The 20,485-nt window shown below is 33.5% G+C and overlaps 2 protein-coding genes across 13 annotated transcripts; both read right to left on the bottom strand.

The window, feature by feature from the left end:
* Nucleotides 1–1,398: 1,398 nt before the first annotated feature.
* Nucleotides 1,399–5,206, bottom strand: LOC110626740 (nuclear pore complex protein NUP50A). The gene is made up of 2 exons (XM_043961539.1): nucleotides 4,919–5,206; nucleotides 1,399–3,107 (listed from the first exon to the last, which is right to left on the bottom strand). The coding sequence occupies exon 2, from the start codon at nucleotides 3,039–3,041 to the stop codon at nucleotides 1,698–1,700; it is 1,344 nt and encodes a 447-aa protein (XP_043817474.1). The 5' UTR covers nucleotides 3,042–3,107; nucleotides 4,919–5,206; the 3' UTR covers nucleotides 1,399–1,697.
* Nucleotides 5,207–7,932: 2,726 nt separating this feature from the next.
* LOC110625813 (coatomer subunit beta'-2) lies at nucleotides 7,933–19,869 on the bottom strand. 12 transcript variants are annotated; one of them, XR_002489616.2, is made up of 26 exons: nucleotides 19,702–19,860; nucleotides 19,104–19,124; nucleotides 18,932–18,993; nucleotides 18,737–18,791; nucleotides 17,850–17,886; nucleotides 17,412–17,737; nucleotides 17,185–17,316; nucleotides 16,931–17,079; nucleotides 16,228–16,296; nucleotides 15,064–15,214; nucleotides 14,881–14,946; nucleotides 14,130–14,318; nucleotides 13,881–14,021; nucleotides 13,709–13,783; nucleotides 13,420–13,596; nucleotides 13,221–13,312; nucleotides 13,029–13,145; nucleotides 12,303–12,417; nucleotides 12,081–12,152; nucleotides 11,459–11,655; nucleotides 11,284–11,377; nucleotides 10,718–10,824; nucleotides 10,339–10,462; nucleotides 9,937–10,173; nucleotides 9,772–9,826; nucleotides 8,860–9,132 (listed from the first exon to the last, which is right to left on the bottom strand). XR_002489616.2 is itself a non-coding variant. In XM_021771467.2 (25 exons), exons 1-25 carry the CDS (start codon nucleotides 19,702–19,704, stop codon nucleotides 8,131–8,133), a joined length of 2,730 nt encoding a protein of 909 aa, XP_021627159.1. In that variant the 5' UTR covers nucleotides 19,705–19,862; the 3' UTR covers nucleotides 7,933–8,130. The 12 variants fall into 12 exon arrangements, 6 of the variants coding, with proteins under 6 accessions (XP_021627159.1, XP_021627157.1, XP_021627158.1 ...); XR_002489617.2 differs by having other exon boundaries at nucleotides 9,772–9,820; XR_002489615.2 differs by having other exon boundaries at nucleotides 9,956–10,173.
* Between the last annotated feature and the right edge of the window lie 616 nt (nucleotides 19,870–20,485).

Below are 20,485 nucleotides of genomic sequence, written 5' to 3'. Positions count from 1 at the left end.
ATTTTCTACAATCTGTTTTTCTTATTTCACTCTTGGATTTGTTCCACAAGCAGAAGATAATATATTTTATAGGTAAGAGTTTGGAGTTGGTAGCCTTAAGGATATACTTTAATTTATTATCAGGATAGCTCAACCCTGAAAGGTTCTATGGAATGTGGCCCTATTTTCGTTTGTTACTTTTTCAAGGGAGAATTATCCTTTTTATTATGTTTTTTTTATTGGCTTTTTTGGGGGGAGGGAGGTGGAACGTATCTATGCCTTATTTTGGTCCAAGTTAAAATAAATTAATTTTTTAAAAAAAATAAATTAAAAATGAAAAAAAAATTCTTATATTTTAATTCTTCCGAACTTTAAATCAAAATCAGGAAATCTGTCCAATGATCACCATTACAGCAAGTTTTCAGAATTATTTTGTAATGTTGTTTGTCTAATACATTATTTATTCCAAATTAATTAATTCTTTATATTACATATTTTTAATACGTTAAAAGAAAATGGAAGAATAATATTAATACTGAAAGCCTTAGAATTTGAATCCGTCACATTATGAATATCAAGTGACCTGTACTAGCACATAACCCTAGACCAACCTGGCAACATATTCTCCTTGCTAAGCTGCAGAATTAAAGGGATGATTGTTCTCGGCCGAGTCCAAGGCATTTAACCTAATCATCTTAGGTTATAATCATCAATACGGCGTCATTTCAACTCAAGAAACCACTACCTATTCAATACAAAAGATCTCTACAATTAGGAGTGAACAAAAAAATTTTCATTCAATTTAAAACAAATCAAATTAAATAAATAAATAAAATAAAATTTTAATATTTATTTAATTTAAAATCAAATCGAATTTATTTTTTAAGTCAAATTTTAATATTTATTTAATTTAAAATCAAATCGAATTAAATAAATAAAAAATTAAAATTTTAATATTTATAAAAATTTAATTTAACCCATTAAACTTTTTATTTTTTATATTTTATTTTTAATATTCTAAAATTTAATTAAAATATTTAAATTTAATTAATTTAATTTCACTATATTATAAAAAAAATATTATTACTCACTAATCAATTTAATTTAATTTTATTAATTTCTTTTAATAAAATTCAAACTAAAATAATTAAAATTTTTAAAAATAAAATCAAATTAAACTAAAAAAATTTGATTTATCAAATCGAATATCCATTTTCGATTTGAACTAAAAAAAATTGCTCACCCCTATCTATAATGGCACGTTTACAACTGAAATATGTGAATTCAGGAAACATACAACCAAAGACAAATCACATCAAAAAGGAAAGCGTTCAGATGTTTATTGAAATTACTTTCAAGCAGAGTATATGACTCCATGTCAAACAACTTAGCATACAAAGATACATAATAAGGTAAGAATAATATCAATATGCAACATGGTGCCATTTCTCCCCCATTAGAGGAAGCTTACTATAAATTTGTCAAACATTTCACGTCTCTTGAGCTACAAATTATGCAGTCCCAACCCAAAACCAAACTAATAACGTTCTCCTGAGGACTAGACTGAAGCTAAATAACGAGAAAAGGAACTGGACTCTGTTATGACTCTGCTACATAGGTCTCAACAATGACTCTAAAAGGAGGCTCTTCCTTTTTGCCACAAAGAAAACGAACAGCAGCCCAAGTACAAGAATTCTGTGAATTAATGCAACGATCATTCATTCATCCGAAGCCTTGGGGGAATTCTCTGGAGTCTTTAGATTCATAGCCGATTTACCTTTATTTGCTGCAACAGCTGCCCGGAATTCTTCTACAATAGAACCATCCTTGAACTTCAGTGCAAATGTTGAAAGACCTTCCTTATTTTCACCAGTACTATTCATGCAGGCAAAAGTGACACCTCGCTTGTCCATATTTGTAAGCTTCATGTCAGGGTAAAGACTTGCATTTAGAATTAACCTATAATTACCCCTAGCTCTCATAAGGAGTCTGGCTCTTTCTGTCCCAGCAGTAGAGACATTCACCTTGAGTTCCCCTTTACCACGCTCCTTCCAGGCGCCATTGAAATACTCAAATAAAACTGAATCAGCAGAGAAAACTACTTTCTCATTCTCTTCTCCCGTCTCAACTGGAACCTCTTGCATGGATGGAAAACCAGTTCCCTCATTCTTTGAGACAATAGGAGGCCCTGTTGTGTTGAAGATTGAAGAACTACCATTATTAGAAAGACCAAAACCAAATGAAGGCTGGTCATTTTTCTGCCCAAACAGAGAACCAGTACTAGTGCCCAATGCAGACCCATCCTTAGGAACTGAACCAAAGGTGAATGTAGAAGTGGAAAACCCAGTTCCAGCAAGCCCTGTGAAAGCATTTTGGCTGCTAGAAAGCTGTTGGAATGAACTCAAGTGTGTGCTTTCAGAGCTTGGATCTACTTTTTCACTACCATTCTCCTTCTCTTCATTTTCACTCTTACCATTGTCTTTCTCTTTTTCAGTCTTATCACTTTCCGCTGATTTTTTATTCTCGATTTCTTCTCCAACCGCAGCCTTTTCATTCTCACTCTTATCACCTTCCGCTGGCTTTTCGCTATCAACCTTTGGTACAGTTGCTTCATTGACTACATTATTGTTCTCCTTATCCTCCACAATCTCCTCCTTTGCAGCAGTTTCAGCTACTGGCTCTTCAACCTTGCTTTCTGACTTGTTACCAGTTTCATCTTTACCCTTTTCAGTTTCTTCACAAGCATCAGTTTTCCCATCTGAAACTTTCTCACTAGCAGTGACTATTTCAGTTGTTGTCACAGCAGGGGCTGTAGTTGGCTTGGTAGGAGGGACAAGCTGAATCCCAGCAAATGGATTAGATGAAGGGGTTGATGAGGGCTGATTGCGACGAACTTTTAAAATCCGTCTGCTAGCCAGCACCTCATCACTGGCCCTCTTGAAAGTTCCTGTCTCTTGCTCTGCAGAATCTTCGTCATCATCAAGGCCAGGGTTGTCTCGTGAGATTTCCCGTCCTGCAGCTCTCTTCTTTGAAGGTGGGAGTGCATGTTCTGCGTCACCCATTGATAAGTAAACCCAAAAGCCTACAACTTGACAACTTGTCCCAACAAGATGGAGTAAGTGTGATGTCTGCATACCATAGAACTTACATTCTCAAATGCATTATCAACAATATAAAAACAAATAAAGGAAAAGGAAACAATGGTGAACAGTGCTAAAATGCCAACAAAATTGTAATCTAAATATGTATGGAGTTGTCCCCTACAATGTTCCATCACACAAAGGTATTCAACACGGTCCCTCTGAAGGAAGTCCTAAAGCAATCTCTGAAGCAAGTGATATTAAAATGTATATATGAAAAACTAAGCTTGTACATGCAAAGTAATTAAAATAAAATGGAATCAACAAAATCTTCCAAGGTCTTGCCCAATCATATTCTTAGAGAGCAACACTGGATTATATACTAGAAAAAATAAAAAGCTACAAACTGCAACTGTTGTCAGATGCCCATTTATTGGTCAATTGTTGAACTTTACACCAATCAAGCATAAAACCACTTCTGTTTCATTTTGAAGATGCAACTTGCAACAAAGATCATAGCAAGTAAATACCATATTGAACTTCTGAATTTAACCCAATATTCTTGCTTCTCCTTGTTACACGATGTAACCAATGCTCTAAAATTCTAATCATGAAAACATCACTTGCAACCCATTAAGCAACAGGAAAAATAAGATGGCTTCTGAAGAACTTATGCCTTGCAATTTCTTATTGATTTTCCCTCTCAAAAGAAATAAAACCAGATAAAAGTTGGTGAAATTTTGGCCTTCAATCCATTGTCAGTTTGACACTCATCTAGCACTGTCAGAACTCTCTTTTCCAGTTCAAATCTAGCTGGTAATGAACTGAAAAAACAAGATTGACCCGAAGATCAATACCATTAATTAGGCCATCGAACACCTATGAAATACTTTCCAAGCTATGTTGTGCTACACCTTCCACAGTATTCTTCCAAATATAAACGCCACTAAATCCTCATGCCTTATCCTCTTCTTCTTTATTTTGACATTGGTTTCCCCAACACTGATAATAGGAACTTTTTTTATTAAAAAAGAAAGGAGGGGGATTCCAAATGATGATGAAGAACCCACGAAATATCAGAAATTGCAAACAAAAGATGAAAGCTCAACATTACACAAGAAAATCATATTTAAAAAGAAGAGGTAGCCAACTTGCATAACAGGGGGAGATGGTAAAATAGTCACCAAAAGTGAGGTCAGCATCAATGCAAAACAAGACGGTGGTGGAAAAAGAAATGAGGAAGGAGAAGCCCTCAAATGCTCACATAGGCTACTAATTCTTTTTTTTCGGGGGGGGGGGGGTGGGTGGGTAGAGAGTGGGACTAGCAGGAACTCCAAGAAATTCCAAAAGCAAAAGAAAAACAAAAGACTAATAAAACTGGGATTTCCAGGAAATACTTTGAAAACCCTAAAAATGAAAATACTTGTTAAAAATATCATAGTTCAACATATATAGCGGGTTTAAAATAAAATTATTAGAACAACGTGCTTCATTTCTTGGGTATCTAGAACCAGCTAAAAAAGAATCCTTAAATTTCAAAACCTTCTCAGTTGCCTTCAATTCGTCCAACATTTTCCCAGAAACCAGAGAAGGCAAAAGCAAATAAATCCTAATTATCTAAGCTAAACGTATAGTTTCAGGAAGTACGAAATTAAGCATATACAACATAAACGAACAAATCCACAAAAACATACCTTAACACGCACAACCCATTAACACAAAACATAAAAAAAAAAAAAAAAAAAAAAAAAAAAAAAAACGAATAGAAGAAAATCCCTAAGTAGGAAAATGAAGACAAAAATAGAAGTGGAATTGAACAAAATGATAAAGCATAGATTCAAAGTGAAATCAGGACTTACAGGAAGCAAAGACGACCTGAAGCAAAACCCTAGAGAAAGAGAGAAGGGAGAAGGGGGAGAGAGAGAGAGAGAGAGAGAGAGATCCAAATAGAAAAAAAGGGATTATGTTATTATCAGTACTAATTAATTTTATGATTTAATTTTGGGGATTTGAATTGAGAGGAAGGATGGATTGGGGTAAATGGATTTAAAGAGCACAGACTCTCCTGCTGAGGGTTTCGCGCTTTCCTGTTTCAGCTCAAGGTGGGCACCTGTAGAGGGCGCTTCACTTGCGAATTGATAGTGACCTCACCCAGTGTAATGGAATTTGTGTGAAATTATAGTTGTCTCTCGACACGTGTATGGTTGGGCCTAATGATTGGGCTTCTTGAGTTATATTTGTAGGACAATACCTAATAAAATTGTTGGGTTATATAACAATAAAAAGGATAAATATTCAAAATAAGTAGACGGAGAAAATTGAATCCGAAACTTGTCTAGATCTTAAAGTTTAAATCAACTTGGCGATGTCCTTTGATTTGTTTCTATCTAACAACTAATAGGAAATAAATATTCGAAAATCTTTGTCCAAACTTGTCTACAGCATAAAAATTATAATAGGTTGGTGTAAAATTTATGGGAGAGCGGGCTCGAGTGTTACAGATTAGTTTTTGTTTGTTTCTTTCTTTCTTTTCATGTCTTTGATCGAGTTTTCTTATTATTTTGATTTTGTGTTAGTTGCTTTGGTGATTATGGATGCTATTTGTTGGTGGAAATGGGATAAAATCATTGATCACGCTATTTGTTGGTGGAAATGGGATAAGATCATCGATCATTGAGCATTGAAATTTGAATTGATTATGTTAAAACTGTCCTATAATTAAATGGGATTATTGTGATTTAGTCTAATACTGGACTAATATTTTTAGTTACGCGATTTTGTTATATGTATTTATGTGTTTAGAATTATTATTTTAACTTTTTACATGCAATGATTAAACGACTATATTAACTTTTTCGAACTTGTGTAAGGTTTGTAGATTTTGAATTTGTTACATTGTAAGGTTTATAGATTTTGAATTTGTTGCATTGATAGTATATTGGTGTAGCTTACCGTGATATTTTCTTTTAAAATCGTCTGTTCGATACTGTAAATGGATTGAATTTTATTCGATTGTTAAGTTTTTATTTATGAGATACGGATTTTCTTTCTTGAATTGTCTGCAATTAGATTCATGTTATATTAATTTGAGTTCATTTTTTAACCTTTCAACACAAAATACATTGCATGGTAAAAAAAGTTATACTTTTTATATAAAAAAATAAATTATAATTTTATTATTTTTATTTTAAATTATATAGTTTAATTTATATTAAAATAATAATTTAAAATATTATATTATTAATAAATAGTGATAATATTTTAATTTTTTTTAAAAATATTAACATGATAAATAAAATATAATTATTAATTAAAAGCAAAAAAGTGTTATATATTTTCACTCAAATTTTGTTATCTATTTTGTGTAAAATTTAGTAATATGTTATATTATTTTTATATTAATATTTTTAATAGTTTTTAAAAATTACCATTATTTATTGATGGTGTAATATTGTAAAATGATATAAATTAAATTCTAAACTTTAAAGTAAAAAATTATTTTTTTTATAGTTTCTCTTGTATATATACACACACATCACATCCACATTTAGCTACCATAAATTTTTAATAACTTTAAAGGATTAATTTAGTTGTTAGTATAAAACTTTGACCATCTTTGAATATAAATATTGTGTTGGTCATTAAGCCTAATCTTAAAAAAAATTACTCTAACTACGCCTTTATTGTTGCTCTATGAATATAAATTTTCATTGTATTAAATTATAACTTATCTTTTAAATGATAATTTATTTAATTTATATTAAAAACATTATATTTATTAATTTAAATATAATAAAAATTGTTTAATTTTAATAAAGTAATATAAATAATTAATTAATTTAATAATAGTAATTATATCTTTTAAAAACCATATGAAAATAAAATAATCTATTTTATGTAACGGAGAGAGTAACAACAGGACAAATTCTTATCTGGAATAGTGAAGTGAGAAATACAACTGTGCGTTTTCAATTAAATTTTTTACATAATAAAAGGTTAATATAAATTAGGTTCTACAAAATTAAGTTTTTTTTTATATACATATAACAAAAGATTAATATAGATTAGATTCTATGAAATTGAGTTTTATAATTATTTAATTAAATATTTATATTAAAACTTATAAAAAAAATAAACAATCTAATTAAGTTAAAAGTTATAAAGTTTATTTTATAAGAGCGTTATCCAGCTTAATAGCACATCCACTTTCTATTACAAAAAACAAAAAAAAACACCAAAAATGCGCGCGTACCCAGAAAAAGGCCATTTACGATATTAAAAAAGGCCCTAATTATTGACAAGACAGCACATTGTTCTTAGGGTTGCTTGCATTAAAGCCGTTGAGGACAAAAAATAAAAATTAAAAGAAAAAAGAAAAGGAAAAAATTATCAAAATAAATGAAAAGGAAGAAAATTTTGAACGTCAACCACCCTTATAGTAAAAATATACCGGATCACTTCATTTATTTGAAATCTCAATGCAAATATTATATTTGTTTTACAATGACTTATCTTTTAAAAAAATTCAAATAAATATTATAAAATTATATATAATTCTATTTTTTAAAATAATATTTTAAACCTTTAGCTTCAAGTCATAAAAAATAATAGAAAAACAATCAATTACATTGAATTTTTATGAAACTTTTTATTTCATATAAAAGTATATATTTGAGTTTAATAACTTTAAACTTAAAAATTTATTATAAAATTAATCAATTATTAAAATATTAAGTCAATTATATATTATGCACAGAATCACACACAAGAATAAAATTCTCTCTTGTTTTGTCGGACAATTCTCACCAATCAGTTTATACCTCGAATACTTTTTTTTAATCAGATGAAAGAGCGTTTCCACTTTAAATCCAAGCGAATCAGAGAATATAAATAATCAAATATCTAGCAAAATTCAACAGTTAAACCTGCTCATTGAAGTGGAGGAACAGAATATATTTCTCAGACTGGCTCCATCAACACACTGACCATGCTTGCCAACTCTTCGTCACAAATAAAGCATGTCATGCATATACTAAGAAAATGCATCTTTCCACATTCACGATTAAAGCTATTATAACAGCGCATTGCCTACATCCAAAGTTCACAAGTATAAACCTTGTCAGAAACATCCATGGCTAACTTCTAACACTTGTATATATTATGCGGTGTACCAGAATTGGAGCATTCATTACCAAACCTCAAATAGCAGAGCAACAATCAGATTAATGGAATTGTGTTCAAATGACGAGACACATAATAAAATTCCCAAAACATGTTACTGATTCAAAATGCTGTCGAATTTTTACATTCATAATGGCACAAGAAATTTTGCTGATACAAAGGCCCCAAAGAACATGCTAAAACAACAATAAAAGGTAGCTGAATTATGAATCCTTTTCTAATATATGCTCGGTGACGAAAATTCAAGGCACTAAAAATCCAAACAACCGGGAAAGAGACGATGGTTCCCTACATAAAACTCTTTCTAGCCTCCAGCAGGAAACCTGGGTTATGTGCACAAAACGAAAAGGGGAGGAAAAGACGGGAAAATCATTTAACCGCAGCTTTTCAAGTAAGTTCTACAATATTTCACTATATAATGAACATCAACAAAAAGTAAAGTAATAAATTCCATCCATGTTTAAAAATGCTCTACAAAAAAAATGCCAACCCTATTTTTTGTGTGCACCCAAGTCCGTGTGGAGGCTTATGGCTAATTGTACAATTAAAAAGACAAACGAAAAAAAAAAAGAAAAAAAAAGAAACCTCAGGTACAAATTGGGCTGAAGTGCTCCACACATGACAATCACCAAAAGTCGCACCTAATGGTATACAAAATTTCAATTATACGATGGTCACAATGTCCAACGTCCTGGAATGTCTCACTTCCTGTTGAATTTCTCCAGTATTTTCCAACAAATACATAGCAGTTGCATTCACTGATGCTCAATTCAAATTGTGCTCGTCACTACTCAACCTAGCTATCCTATCTAAGGAAGCTTTTCTTACTTTAAGGGACTAATATAGCTTGGACCAATTGTCTTGAAGAGGACCTAGTGATGTGGTGTAAGCACTGCCAACGAAAAGTGAGGTAAATAAAGTAAGAGCCAAGACATCACAAAACATATGTAATTGCAAAAATAACAAAATATATGTAATTGCAAAAATAACAAAAGGTAAAGAAAGTAATCCCTCCAGCCTCAAAATATACTAATCCAAAATAATTAAAATCTCAAGGATGTCCAGCGACAGAGATTTCATTTTTGTTTCTGCTTTTATTTACTTATTTAAATTTTATTTAGGATGAGTAAAAAAATAAGTTTCACGTTTGATGCAATAAACAAATGAAACTTTCTGCAATGACACACAAAAGCTGCTAAAGATCATACTTCTTTGGCTGTGAACAGAAGTACTAGAATTTCGAGAATGTTAGAAGTTGACAACTCCTTTGACTTCAATAGTCAATCTTAACAGATCCATTTACCTGATCTAACACCAATAGTCTTAAGTATGAGATGTTCAATCCAATGGAACAATAGTTAGTTACTATGACCCTTCACTCAAACCTAAAACGCTAAGGTCCTTGGATGCAAGTTTGATTATTTACTACTTCAAACTGATGCACAAATAAAAACCTAACGTTAACCAAGTCCAGACAGGCGTTAATGGTGACCAGGAACCATAAGAATTTGTCATTAATTGAAATTAATACCTTAAGACAACTGAGTAAGATTTTTAATTTGTTTTGACAGCATATGCGCCTGTTGCTACCATCAATACCACAGGGGAAAAGAACATATGTTAACTATAGTTAGTAATAGCAGTGTTAGTGCTGGTAGTAAAAATAACTTGTGAAAACGTGAGTTAGAGATGGCACTTTAGAATCAATTAATCACCGGAGACAAATTTTGGATTTTCATACTGCCCCAACCAAATGCTTTTAGGCTGACGGGGTTCCTTCATTATTCGTACCCCACTCTTCCTCAGCCTCATTTCCGTTGACAAGCACTGCACCATCTGTAGAATCAGCATCCACCACAACAGCCTCCTCTTGGCTCCCTTCTTCTCCATTGTGTTCCTCTGTTATATGTTCATCTCCATTTTGTTCTGCAGCCTGTGAAGAGAAAGACAGCCTTGAATTCCTCAAGAACTTTAGTCACTCTAAAGTAGACTAGATTTCATATATTGATCATCTGAGGGCAACAAGTAAATGCATGTCTCATTGCACACATCATGCATTCATCCATACAGTAACTAAACACACTTCCAGCAACTATACCTCATGATCGTAGTCTCCATTTTCAAGAGGTTCCTCTATTTGCATGTTTCTGAAAGCCTCAACAAGGGTCATTTGAGATTTATCAGCATGGTTCAAGTACTCGTATGCAGGAGGATATACACCCCTACAAGTAATTATCAGAGAAGTTAACAAGTAAATCAACACACCACACAAAGATAACATCTTAAATCAAATTATGTATTAAGCTCGCAAGTTCTATGGTTATTATTAACCAGTGATCTGAAGGAAGAAAATTTGAACATGGAAAGAAGCAGAGAAGTTTTTGTTCAGCTGAAGTCATTTGGTCATTTATTATATCCATTAAGTCAATTTGTATGCATAACAGATGGACATAAAAACATTGAGCCCACATCAATACCTTGTCTCGATGACTTTAGATTCAACAGATAAAGCCACTTGCCAATCATCAAACATATTTGGATACTCATCAGGATCAGCCAAAGATTCTGCAGCTTTTGGATTAACCTGTAAAACAACAATAATTGTGGTGAGAAACTCTAAGCAATATCAGCATAAAAAATAAACCATTGTCAGTTTTATTAATGCCATCAGTTTGTATATCGGTAGAGTGCTTATTACAGCTTCCGGAATGCATGTCACATTCTTAACTAAACTTCTATTGCAGTTCAGAATGGTGGGGAAGCATTACCCAAAAGGGAAATAAATTAGCTGAACATGTAAGAGTTATTCCATAACTAGAGTTATAGAATGAAAATAGTTCAAAGACGTAAAAAATTTTCATTTTACTGAAAGTTTTGCCATTTTGTTTCAAACATTCAAGGTAACTAAACATGCAGTAATACCATTCAACAAGCACTAGGAGATTGAATTGGCTTATAAAACAAAAGAGGAATATATGATTGCATCTCAAGATCCAGTAACCTGAAGGTGTCATAACTAAACCGAACTTGAATGAGAAGATACCTTGTTGAGATCTTTTCTCCATATTGCTACAATCTCTGAAACCTTGCTCGGAAGATAGGATCGTGCCATCAGAGCAGCCTCAGGTATCCGATTGCTGCAGGAAGATGATTTAGTTCCACACTTACAATCACATCAATCTCTGTGTTCTCATGTGAAAGTAACTAAAGGGACAAACCTTTCCACCAAAAGCTGGAGACAGTCTTCCAATTTCCCCAACATAAACAAACAAAGGAATGCAACATTGTTCTTCCCTTGCTCTTTTGCAAGAGAAGCAAGTTTTGAAATCCCTTCAGCATCTCCTAAAGAAGAATATAAAAGCAACAAACCGCTCAAGTCTGTTGCATGCTTCATACATTCCTCAGCCATTTCTAACTGTCATTACACAACTCAGAATAAGATGCTATAAAATTAAATATAACTACAATAAGTAAACAAGAATGCTTCTAGAAAAAAGATCTAGTGAATAAAATTTGCAACAAATGGGAAAAATACAAAATAAAGATAACCAGAATCTAAAATCAAATATTAGAACTATAGCACCAAAAGAAATCATTAGCAATCCATTTTTAACATGCTTAAATCAACAATACCGTGTCTACTCCATCCCGTAATAAAAGTTAATCAATTATTTCAATGAACTTTATAATTCAAACCCTTAGGAAGAGTGGGAAGAGCACATTTCACAAATTCATGTTGCCACCCCAGTATAACTAAGAGAAGGAATGAGAATATGATTTATTGTAGCAAAGGCTATAGTCCAATCATATAATTAAAACATCAATAGGGTAACATAATACCTTTCCAGCAGACAAAGCTAATTCTCCTAACTGCTTCCACTTTGACTCACTCTGCACTTCAGTGGCAATTTCCTGAAAAAGAAAAGATGTGAATATTTAGAGCAAAAGAATAGTTGGTAATTTATCAAAAGAAAAATAAAAGGACTTGGAAGCTAAACTAAATAAAAGCTTTAATGATTACATGTACAATACCAGGCCAACAATAGCAATATGTAAAATTACCTTTGCAACCTCCAATCTTCCAAGCTGTATAGCTAGCTCAAATTTGTAATCAGGATCGGTAGCTACCTCCAGAGCATTCTCTATCATACCACGAGACTCCAAGAAACGAGCCACACTAGAAATCAAAGTTGAGAGGAAATAATACAATAAATAAATAAAAAGCAATGCCCAAACTTCACTACACCACATTTAAGTGACAGTATACAAGGCATACTGTAATATTCTAGAGTCCGAATATCACAATTAGGCAGACATTAATCTCTCACCATAATCAAATTCCAAGCATACACAAAACAAAAAGCAAAATGTGGACACTGCCAAATTATTTGTAAAACTGTTGAGACAGCAAACCATAATAAATTTCATTCTGTCAGAAAAAATATTGTCAGGAAGCAAATTGCAGCTTGCAAAGGAAAAAATTTTCAAGTGATATGTGAAAGGTGCCATACTTTACTCAAAACAGTAGAAAAACTGAAGTTTAGCACTAAAAACAACAGAGGTCGCTTAAGAAGGAGCTCAAGTAATACAGCAAAAATGAAAAAAAATAAAGTAAATCAACTAATTTTCTATAGGATATTAACCTAGCATGCTGTATTAATGCCAGAAATCAACCAGCCAAATATATAGGAGAGATTTCCAAAAACCATCCATTACAATCACACTCAATTTCTTAAAAAACAAAGGTAAACATCCATTAGCCATTATTTTACAATGGGAAAAGGGTACCTGTTATGGTGCTCTTTAGGAATTGAAGGTAAAATTTCATTGGCTCTATCAAGGTCCCCACGCATCACTAGAGTCTTGTACTCAATTAAGCTAAGAAGTAGAGTGTACCCCATAACACTGCATAACAGAAAAGTTTAATAATTAAATGCAGCTCATTAAACTTCCAAAAACTGATACCCAACAATCACCTACTTGAATTCTTTGTCTATTAGATACACCCGACTCTGATTAGCAAGATACCCCAACAAGTACATTGGGCGGTCCAAATGATACATGGTGGTTACCTGAATTCATTAGCATCAGTTAGCAAGACAGAACTGCTAAATCCAATAAATGAGCTAATATCTAGGTAGATAAAAACATTTAAAACAAGGATGAAGCAAAAGAATACCTCTCCTCCAACACAATAGTTAAGTCTCCATGAGGAGTTGTTGTATATAAAGCAATCCCCAACCCATAAGCCAGTCCTAACACGTTCATTGGTTTCATGGAGTGGCTCAAAGGCGTCCTCAACACCTTCTTCATCAATAGGTCTTCCATTATCTAAATAGGATGACACTAGGTCGCGCTGTAACATGAAACATCGATTTTGGTTATATAAGTATGCATACAGTGAAGACTGTAAATAAGAGCTAGAACAATATACGAAAAAAAATTTTAAAAGATGGTATGGAACTCACATTGTATTTGAGGATGTAGAATGATGTATCACTAGCAATTGCCACCAAATCGCCACTATCAGCCCAATAAAGATTCTGACATATTTGGAAACAAGTAACAATATCTATCATATCAATGATCATTTTAACAAAAATGATAAATTGAAGATGTTAAAGAATATTTTGTGCCTACTTTTACAGTAACATCAATGCGCCTAATCAACCTGCATTCAGCCCAATCATAAAAACAAATGAAGTCATTTGCACACATTGCCAACAAAGTCCCTCCATAAATGCGCTCAGCAGAAAATGCTGGTCGGACACTCCTCTTTTCCTGGAATAAATCACATTCATTTAACTCCATGATTTCCACATGGGATAGAATGGATTAATCTGAACAATTAGAATCATGATTTCAAGGAATCCAGTAGTGTGTACAGACCTGGAAATTTTTGCTGAAAATTTTGACCTTTGAAGTACTCTCCCTAACAGCATATTCTCCATCCGACGACCAAACAAATTCCAGTGCTGAACCAAATGATCTGTTTCTCCAGGCTAAAGCTGTATATATGATGTACTCACCATCCCCACAGACAACTACAAATCTCCCGTTGGGATTGTGCTTTAAACTCTAGGGACAAAATGATAACAAACACAAGTTACTTATACATTATCTGAAGTTCTCAATAATCTTTAAAAGAAAGAAACTTAATTGCCAAATCCACCATGTGGTCCCAACTCAACTCAATTAGAATAAACCAAACAGTGGTCATGAATTGGTTAAGAATAACATGGATGGGTTCCTAAAATTAAATATTATCTAAAAATGTAAACTTAAAACTTGAACAGAATAGTCAGATTAATAAATGGAAAACAAGCTAAGCATGCAAGGAACATGCTTGTATTCCATCATCATTCATCCAGATTCCAGAATAAGCTATAGTTCTTTCACTGATGTTTTCCCTAAGAGGAAAATGAATACGAGTATCTAATCCAAACATCCACAAAAGCAGAACTGGCTTAAACTTAGCAAAATTTTCAAAGGCCTAGATTACCATGAAACTCATTGAGACGCAAAACATTAAGTTTGGCCTCAAAAGATGTAGCTCCAAATACCATGAAGGCTTGCTAGGTGAAGAACGCATATGTGAACACAAAATTTTTCATGAAACGAGACAAAAAAAAATGTTTACTTGTGGATAAAGATCACATGTTCCCAACTCTTTGACAGCCAAAGGTAATCTTTCTCCATCAGTGACCTAAAGCACAAAAACCAAAAAGTCAAAAGTTTAAAGTTAGCATATATAATAGAACACTTCATTTCAAGGTTTGTTGCCAAGTAGCAAAGCAGATAACGGTTTTTGTAAAGTCCAGACCTCAAAATCTGCTCCGACGCTCTTAATGTTAACAGTTTGAATTTCATTATGCTTGGCCCATATAATCTTCCCACTGTTATCCATACTAGCAACAGGTTCTTCTCGGCCAATTTTGACCATAATGGTTCCTTCATCATAACCAATCACAATACTGCATAGCAAGATTTATAACCATCCTTCTTTTAGCCATAGTAAACAATAAATGAGGGGGATATACACACACACATATAAATAATAGAAATTATATCCAAGCACTTCAGCACAATTGTCAGATTTGATAATCTACAAAGTTGCCTCAACTAGATGGATTTTTATTTAATAAAGGGGAAAGAAGGAGGGGTGATTTAAGATACTACCATTTTTTGCATATTTTTAACAAAAATGTGATAGCTTTAAAATTTTTCAAAATGGACCAACTCGATCTATATAAACAACTGTAGCATGTCTCTAATATTGAAAGTTATCCTAGAATTACCAACTTAAGATAATAATACCATCACCTAAAGAAAATGCACACACAAAGCATATTATTTGAAAGCAAATTTACTTAGTCTAAACCAGCTATGGCTCAATGCAGTATTTTGTTTCCAAACTACACTTTAGAAGTATGCTTGCAACAAAAATTTGAAAGTGGAAATTCCACAGTGTTGTCAATCCATGCAGTTTCAGCCATAGATAAGATTTTGGCCATTGGAAAACCCAAGAAAGAATATGGAATGTAATCAGGGCATTTATCACCATTGAAGCAACTATAACTAAAAGATTTAGAAACAGAAAATGGTCAAAGGAACAACACCACAACCTAATGCAGTAATTATAGTGACAGCTATTGAATCCCACATCGGTTGTGGAAAGGGGTAACGTGCCCCTTATATGGGCCATAGGCACTCCTCCCCCCTTGAGCTAGCTTTTGGGGTGAGTTAGGCCTGGCCCAAATTTAAGATGGTATCAGAGCCTCCCCATCCGATGTTTGGGCGCCCCATAAATGTGCCACGCACCAGTAAAAATTCTGAGCGTGAGGAGGTGTGTTGAATCCCACATCGGTTGTGGAAAGGGGTAACGTGCCCCTTATATGGGCCATAGGCACTCCTCCCCCTTGAGCTAGCTTTTGGGATGAGTTAGACCTGACCCAAATTTAACAACAGCCATCTGCAGAATGCTTACCGGCGTGAACTTCTCATGTATCCAATGGCCCAAACTCGTTCAAGACCATAGTTCAGTGTGTTCTCAAGCCTGCAAGACATTGAAATACATCTCAAAGTTTGAAAATGGAGTGTATAAAAAAAAATCATTACTCAATTAGACATATTACAAAGATTAAAAGGCAGGTTTACACAAAAGACAAAGAAGGTATAGTAAAAACTATAAACAGAATAGAAGACTTTGGGGTTCTTCCAAAAAAAGGGGAAAAAAAAGAAGAAATATCTAGATCCTAGATGCATTAATGATTATTCATCAAACAAGCACCTGATTTGGCCCTTTACTAGCTTTAATTCCCTGGTAGCAAAACTAAAACTTCAACTGAAATTCAAAATTATGGCAGAATAAAACATGAAATTGTTTGCATGTGCACATAGCCAATATAACTAGAATCAAATCCTGGAGGTAGTTGACTAGCATATGAACCAGAAATTCAGATAAAAGGATATAAAGGATTCTGAAAAGCATAATTACTGCAGTAATTTCTATATAAACTGTTAGAAAAATCTTCTCGAAATGCCAAAAGAAACTCCTAAAAGATATTTGATACTGTAATTGATGTAGAAGTTGAAATTCTAGTTCCATTTTATGACAAAGAAAAGGGGTCAAGCACAGTCCATGAACACATAAACTATAAAAATTAATATGTTTGCAGAACTATGGTTACCTATAAGTTGTTGAGTGCCAAATGCGAACTGTACCATCCTCAGAACCTGTAAGTATAATAGGAAGTTCAGGATGAAAACATACTGCAGAGACATTGTGAGTGTGGCCTTCTAGTGTCTGGACACAACTTTTGGTTTGATAATCCCACACCTGTTCATATAGGAATTATTTTTTGAAATTCAAAATTCAAGGTAATAATATAAAATGCAAAAAAAAATAATCATAAAATTAAGCAATAAAAAGTTGAAGGCCCACCTTAGCAGTGTGATCATCAGAACCAGTGATTAGATAAGGCTTATCACCACCAGTAAAGTAATCGACACAATTTACTCCTTTCTGATGGGCATCCAGTGTAAAATTTGGGTCTGGTGAACCAAGGTTCCAAATCTACCAGCGGACACAAGGAATAAAAGATAATAAGCATTCCAATTGATGCAGAAAATGCATCCCAGACTGTTACCAGCAGAAAACAACTTTTATACCTTTATGGTGCGATCAAGGGATGCACTTGCAAAAGTATTTGTGTCTTTTGGATTAAACGTCACTTGCATTACATAATGGGAATGTCCCTCAAATATCTGAGTGCAGACCCAACCTTTCTCCCAATCCCAAAGCTTTATGAGCATATCATCAGATGATGACAGCACATATGGAAGGGTAGGATGTACAGCCACACATCTAATGTAATCTGTATGTGCCTCGAATACTTTAATCTTATCCATAGTATTGTAGTTGTATACACGAATAAACATGTCATCAGCTCCAGCAACAACCCACTGCTTTCTTGCGATAAACTTTGCGGACCTAACTGCAAAACAGACAACATGCACTTTCGATCATGGAAAACACTTTAACAGGAAGAAATTTCTACTAACAAAAAAGGGTGTACAGTGGTCTCGAATAGATTAGAATGTCTATACCTGGTAACTCAGTAACTTCAAAAGATTTTGCCATGGTCTGGAGGAGGATCAAGGAGATGCAAGTTAGGAAAATGCAAAATCTTGAATCTTTTCAAAGAAAGAAGGAAAAATAGCTCCAATAGATTTTAATAAAGATAACTCTCTGAAAATCACAAACAATTATTTAAATTTCTTATTCAATCTGACAATGACAATCTTCTTTTCTTGGTATATAGGCAGAAAAGCACTTTGTTTAACAATTTTTAGGTCTATAGCAAATAAAGATATGCCACTACATGATCTTAGCTCTCTCACTTCGTCATCCATCAAAAAATTGCCAAGGGGGACTAAAGATAGGGTGGAAGAAGAGGGTCAATTCAAATAATAACCAAATTATCTTTAGCTAAAGATATTATATGCCCTATAGTAGAATTGCAACTTATTTGCCAGATGTTACAAAATTATCATTTCTCCCATGCTGCATCTCAATTTCCTACAACTGAATTCATCACCAGTGTTCAAACTTCATACTAGGAAAACTACTTCCAATAGCAAAAAAATTAAAATGTGACAACATGGTTTATGAACCTAATTACACAGCAACATGCTGCAACACTCATTGAGCTTCTTTTCTTTGTAAAACGCAAAGCAGACAGTGATAAATTATTAACACTCTAGCACAGGCGCTCTTGGGAGAACAATAAAGCTCAAAGCTAAATGAACTCATCATTGCACAAGCAATATCTGTCCATAATGAATTAATGATACACCTCATGAAACTTAAAAATATCAATCCTGGTTTTTAAACTTATGTACAATGTTTTTAAATCATTGCAATGCAGAAAATACAAAAGAATACAGAAGTTCCCCCCTCTCACTTTGGAAGTAATATTGTTATATGTGCCTACCTGTGACTGGTAGTTCCAGATACAAACAGTCCCCGAATACAAGCTCACTAAAATCCTGCAGTAACAATCATAACAAATAGGATTTTAATACTAAACATCTTCACCAACTCTCTTTTCTTAATGTTTGTATCATATGCTCCCAAGTAACATAAAATTTTATGTAAAGATAACCCTATAAAGAAAATTAAAGTTTACCATGGTTCAGTTGGATGTAAATCCACAGATTTTACTCGTTCTGATCTTTGAGCAAGTTTCCTCTGATGGAAATGTCAAACAAGAATATCACACAAGAGTTAGGAACAACCATGACTAGCAATGATAACTACCACAAAGTGAAACCAAATCAACGAAAATGTATAATGAATACCTTTATTTCAAGTCTGAGAGGCTGTCAACACAAAAAAAAAAAAACAAGACGAAAGCCCATCAGTTCCAAATCAAAAACCAGATCTCTAATTAGTCCAAAAATAAAATCACCATTTGGCCACTGAATGAACTAATGAAAGCGTAACAAAATTTGGAATCTCAAAGAGCTAGTCAAAACCAAAACCATAACCAGATTCCAAATATTCGTTACATTCTCAGCAAACAAAGGTACCTCCAAAATTCACTCAAACTATCGACATTTACCAAAGTTTGCTTAACGAACAGTCAAATTTAAATTGGCGCGGAACAAACACCAGATCTCAGGTGTATCCAAATACTGCACACTCTGCTTGGTTGCGAGAAACGAAAGAGCACTTAGCGAGCCCCTGATTCTTCTCAACCAAACAGAGAGTAACTAATTCCGCATTCACGCATTGAATTCAATAAACCAAAAGAGGTGCTCAATTACGTGATTAGGTCCTAGAAATCCTCACAGTTATATGCACAATTATGCAATAGTATCAAATCAATGCAGATTGCTACCAGATCTAACTCATACTGAAAGTGCATAACGAAAAGACAGTGGATCATGAACTCACCATTTTTGCAGATCGTAAGAGCTAGAGATCCAGGTATTAAAACTCTGATAGAGAGATATTGAGAAAAAAGAGCGGGGGAAGGAAGATCAGGCAGAGGGTCTTTGGTTTTAGTATTAGCAAGACCTTCTGTTAAAATGCGAGAGAAAGGAAGAGAAATGCTTCGTAATTGGAATGCGGTTTTACGAAAGTGCCACTGCCTGGGTGGGAATGTAGTGGATCATGTCGTACAATAAGATCGGTGCCTGCTGATTAATGGTAGGAGATGTGGTAACTGAGCGGCCGAGATTTTGAGAGGGAGGTCTGGTGAACATCGTCAGCATGGAATTAGGAGTGGCTGTGGCGGTGAGCCAGTTACCTGTCTGCCACGCTGGCATTTTGGGGCCATTTAAATTACCTAGTAGACTAATTATAATATTAATTAGTTTTTTTATGGCAAGGGAATTAAAGAAAATGGAGATTTATAATTTAATCCCTGAATATTACCATTATTAATAATCAGTCTCTATATTTTTAGAAATCTATTAAAATATTCTTATATTTTCTTTCCGTCAACGAAATAGTCCTTCTATCTATTTTTGCCGTTAAAATATAGTAAAAGACTAAATTACCCCATTATTTTCCTTCTCCTCCTCCTTCCTCCATCCTTTTCTTTTTCATCAATTCTTCCTCCTCTTCTTCGTTTGAGGAGGAGGAGGAGGAAAGAAAAGACAAGAACTATTTCGTTGACAAAAAAAATAATAAGGACGTTTTAATAGATCTGAAAAAAGATAGGAACTATTTCGTT

The sequence above is a fragment of the Manihot esculenta genome, chromosome 11, assembly GCF_001659605.2.
Source record: "Manihot esculenta cultivar AM560-2 chromosome 11, M.esculenta_v8, whole genome shotgun sequence".
Taxonomy (NCBI): Eukaryota; Viridiplantae; Streptophyta; class Magnoliopsida; order Malpighiales; family Euphorbiaceae; genus Manihot; species Manihot esculenta.
Note: the sequence above shows the minus strand (reverse complement) of the source record. Positions and strands in the feature narration are given on the sequence as shown.

Coding starts and splice junctions, on each gene's coding strand:
- LOC110626740 (XM_043961539.1), bottom strand. CDS start 3,041: ATGGGTGACGCAGAACATGCACTCCCACCTTCAAAGAAGAGAGCTGCA.
- LOC110625813 (XM_043961752.1), bottom strand. Junction 18,792..18,931: donor TTACATCCAACTGAACCATG/GTAAACTTTAAT, acceptor TTGTTACTGCAG/GATTTTAGTGAGCTTGTATT. Junction 11,656..12,080: donor TAGCTTTGTCTGCTGGAAAG/GTATTATGTTAC, acceptor GTGTAATGACAG/TTAGAAATGGCTGAGGAATG.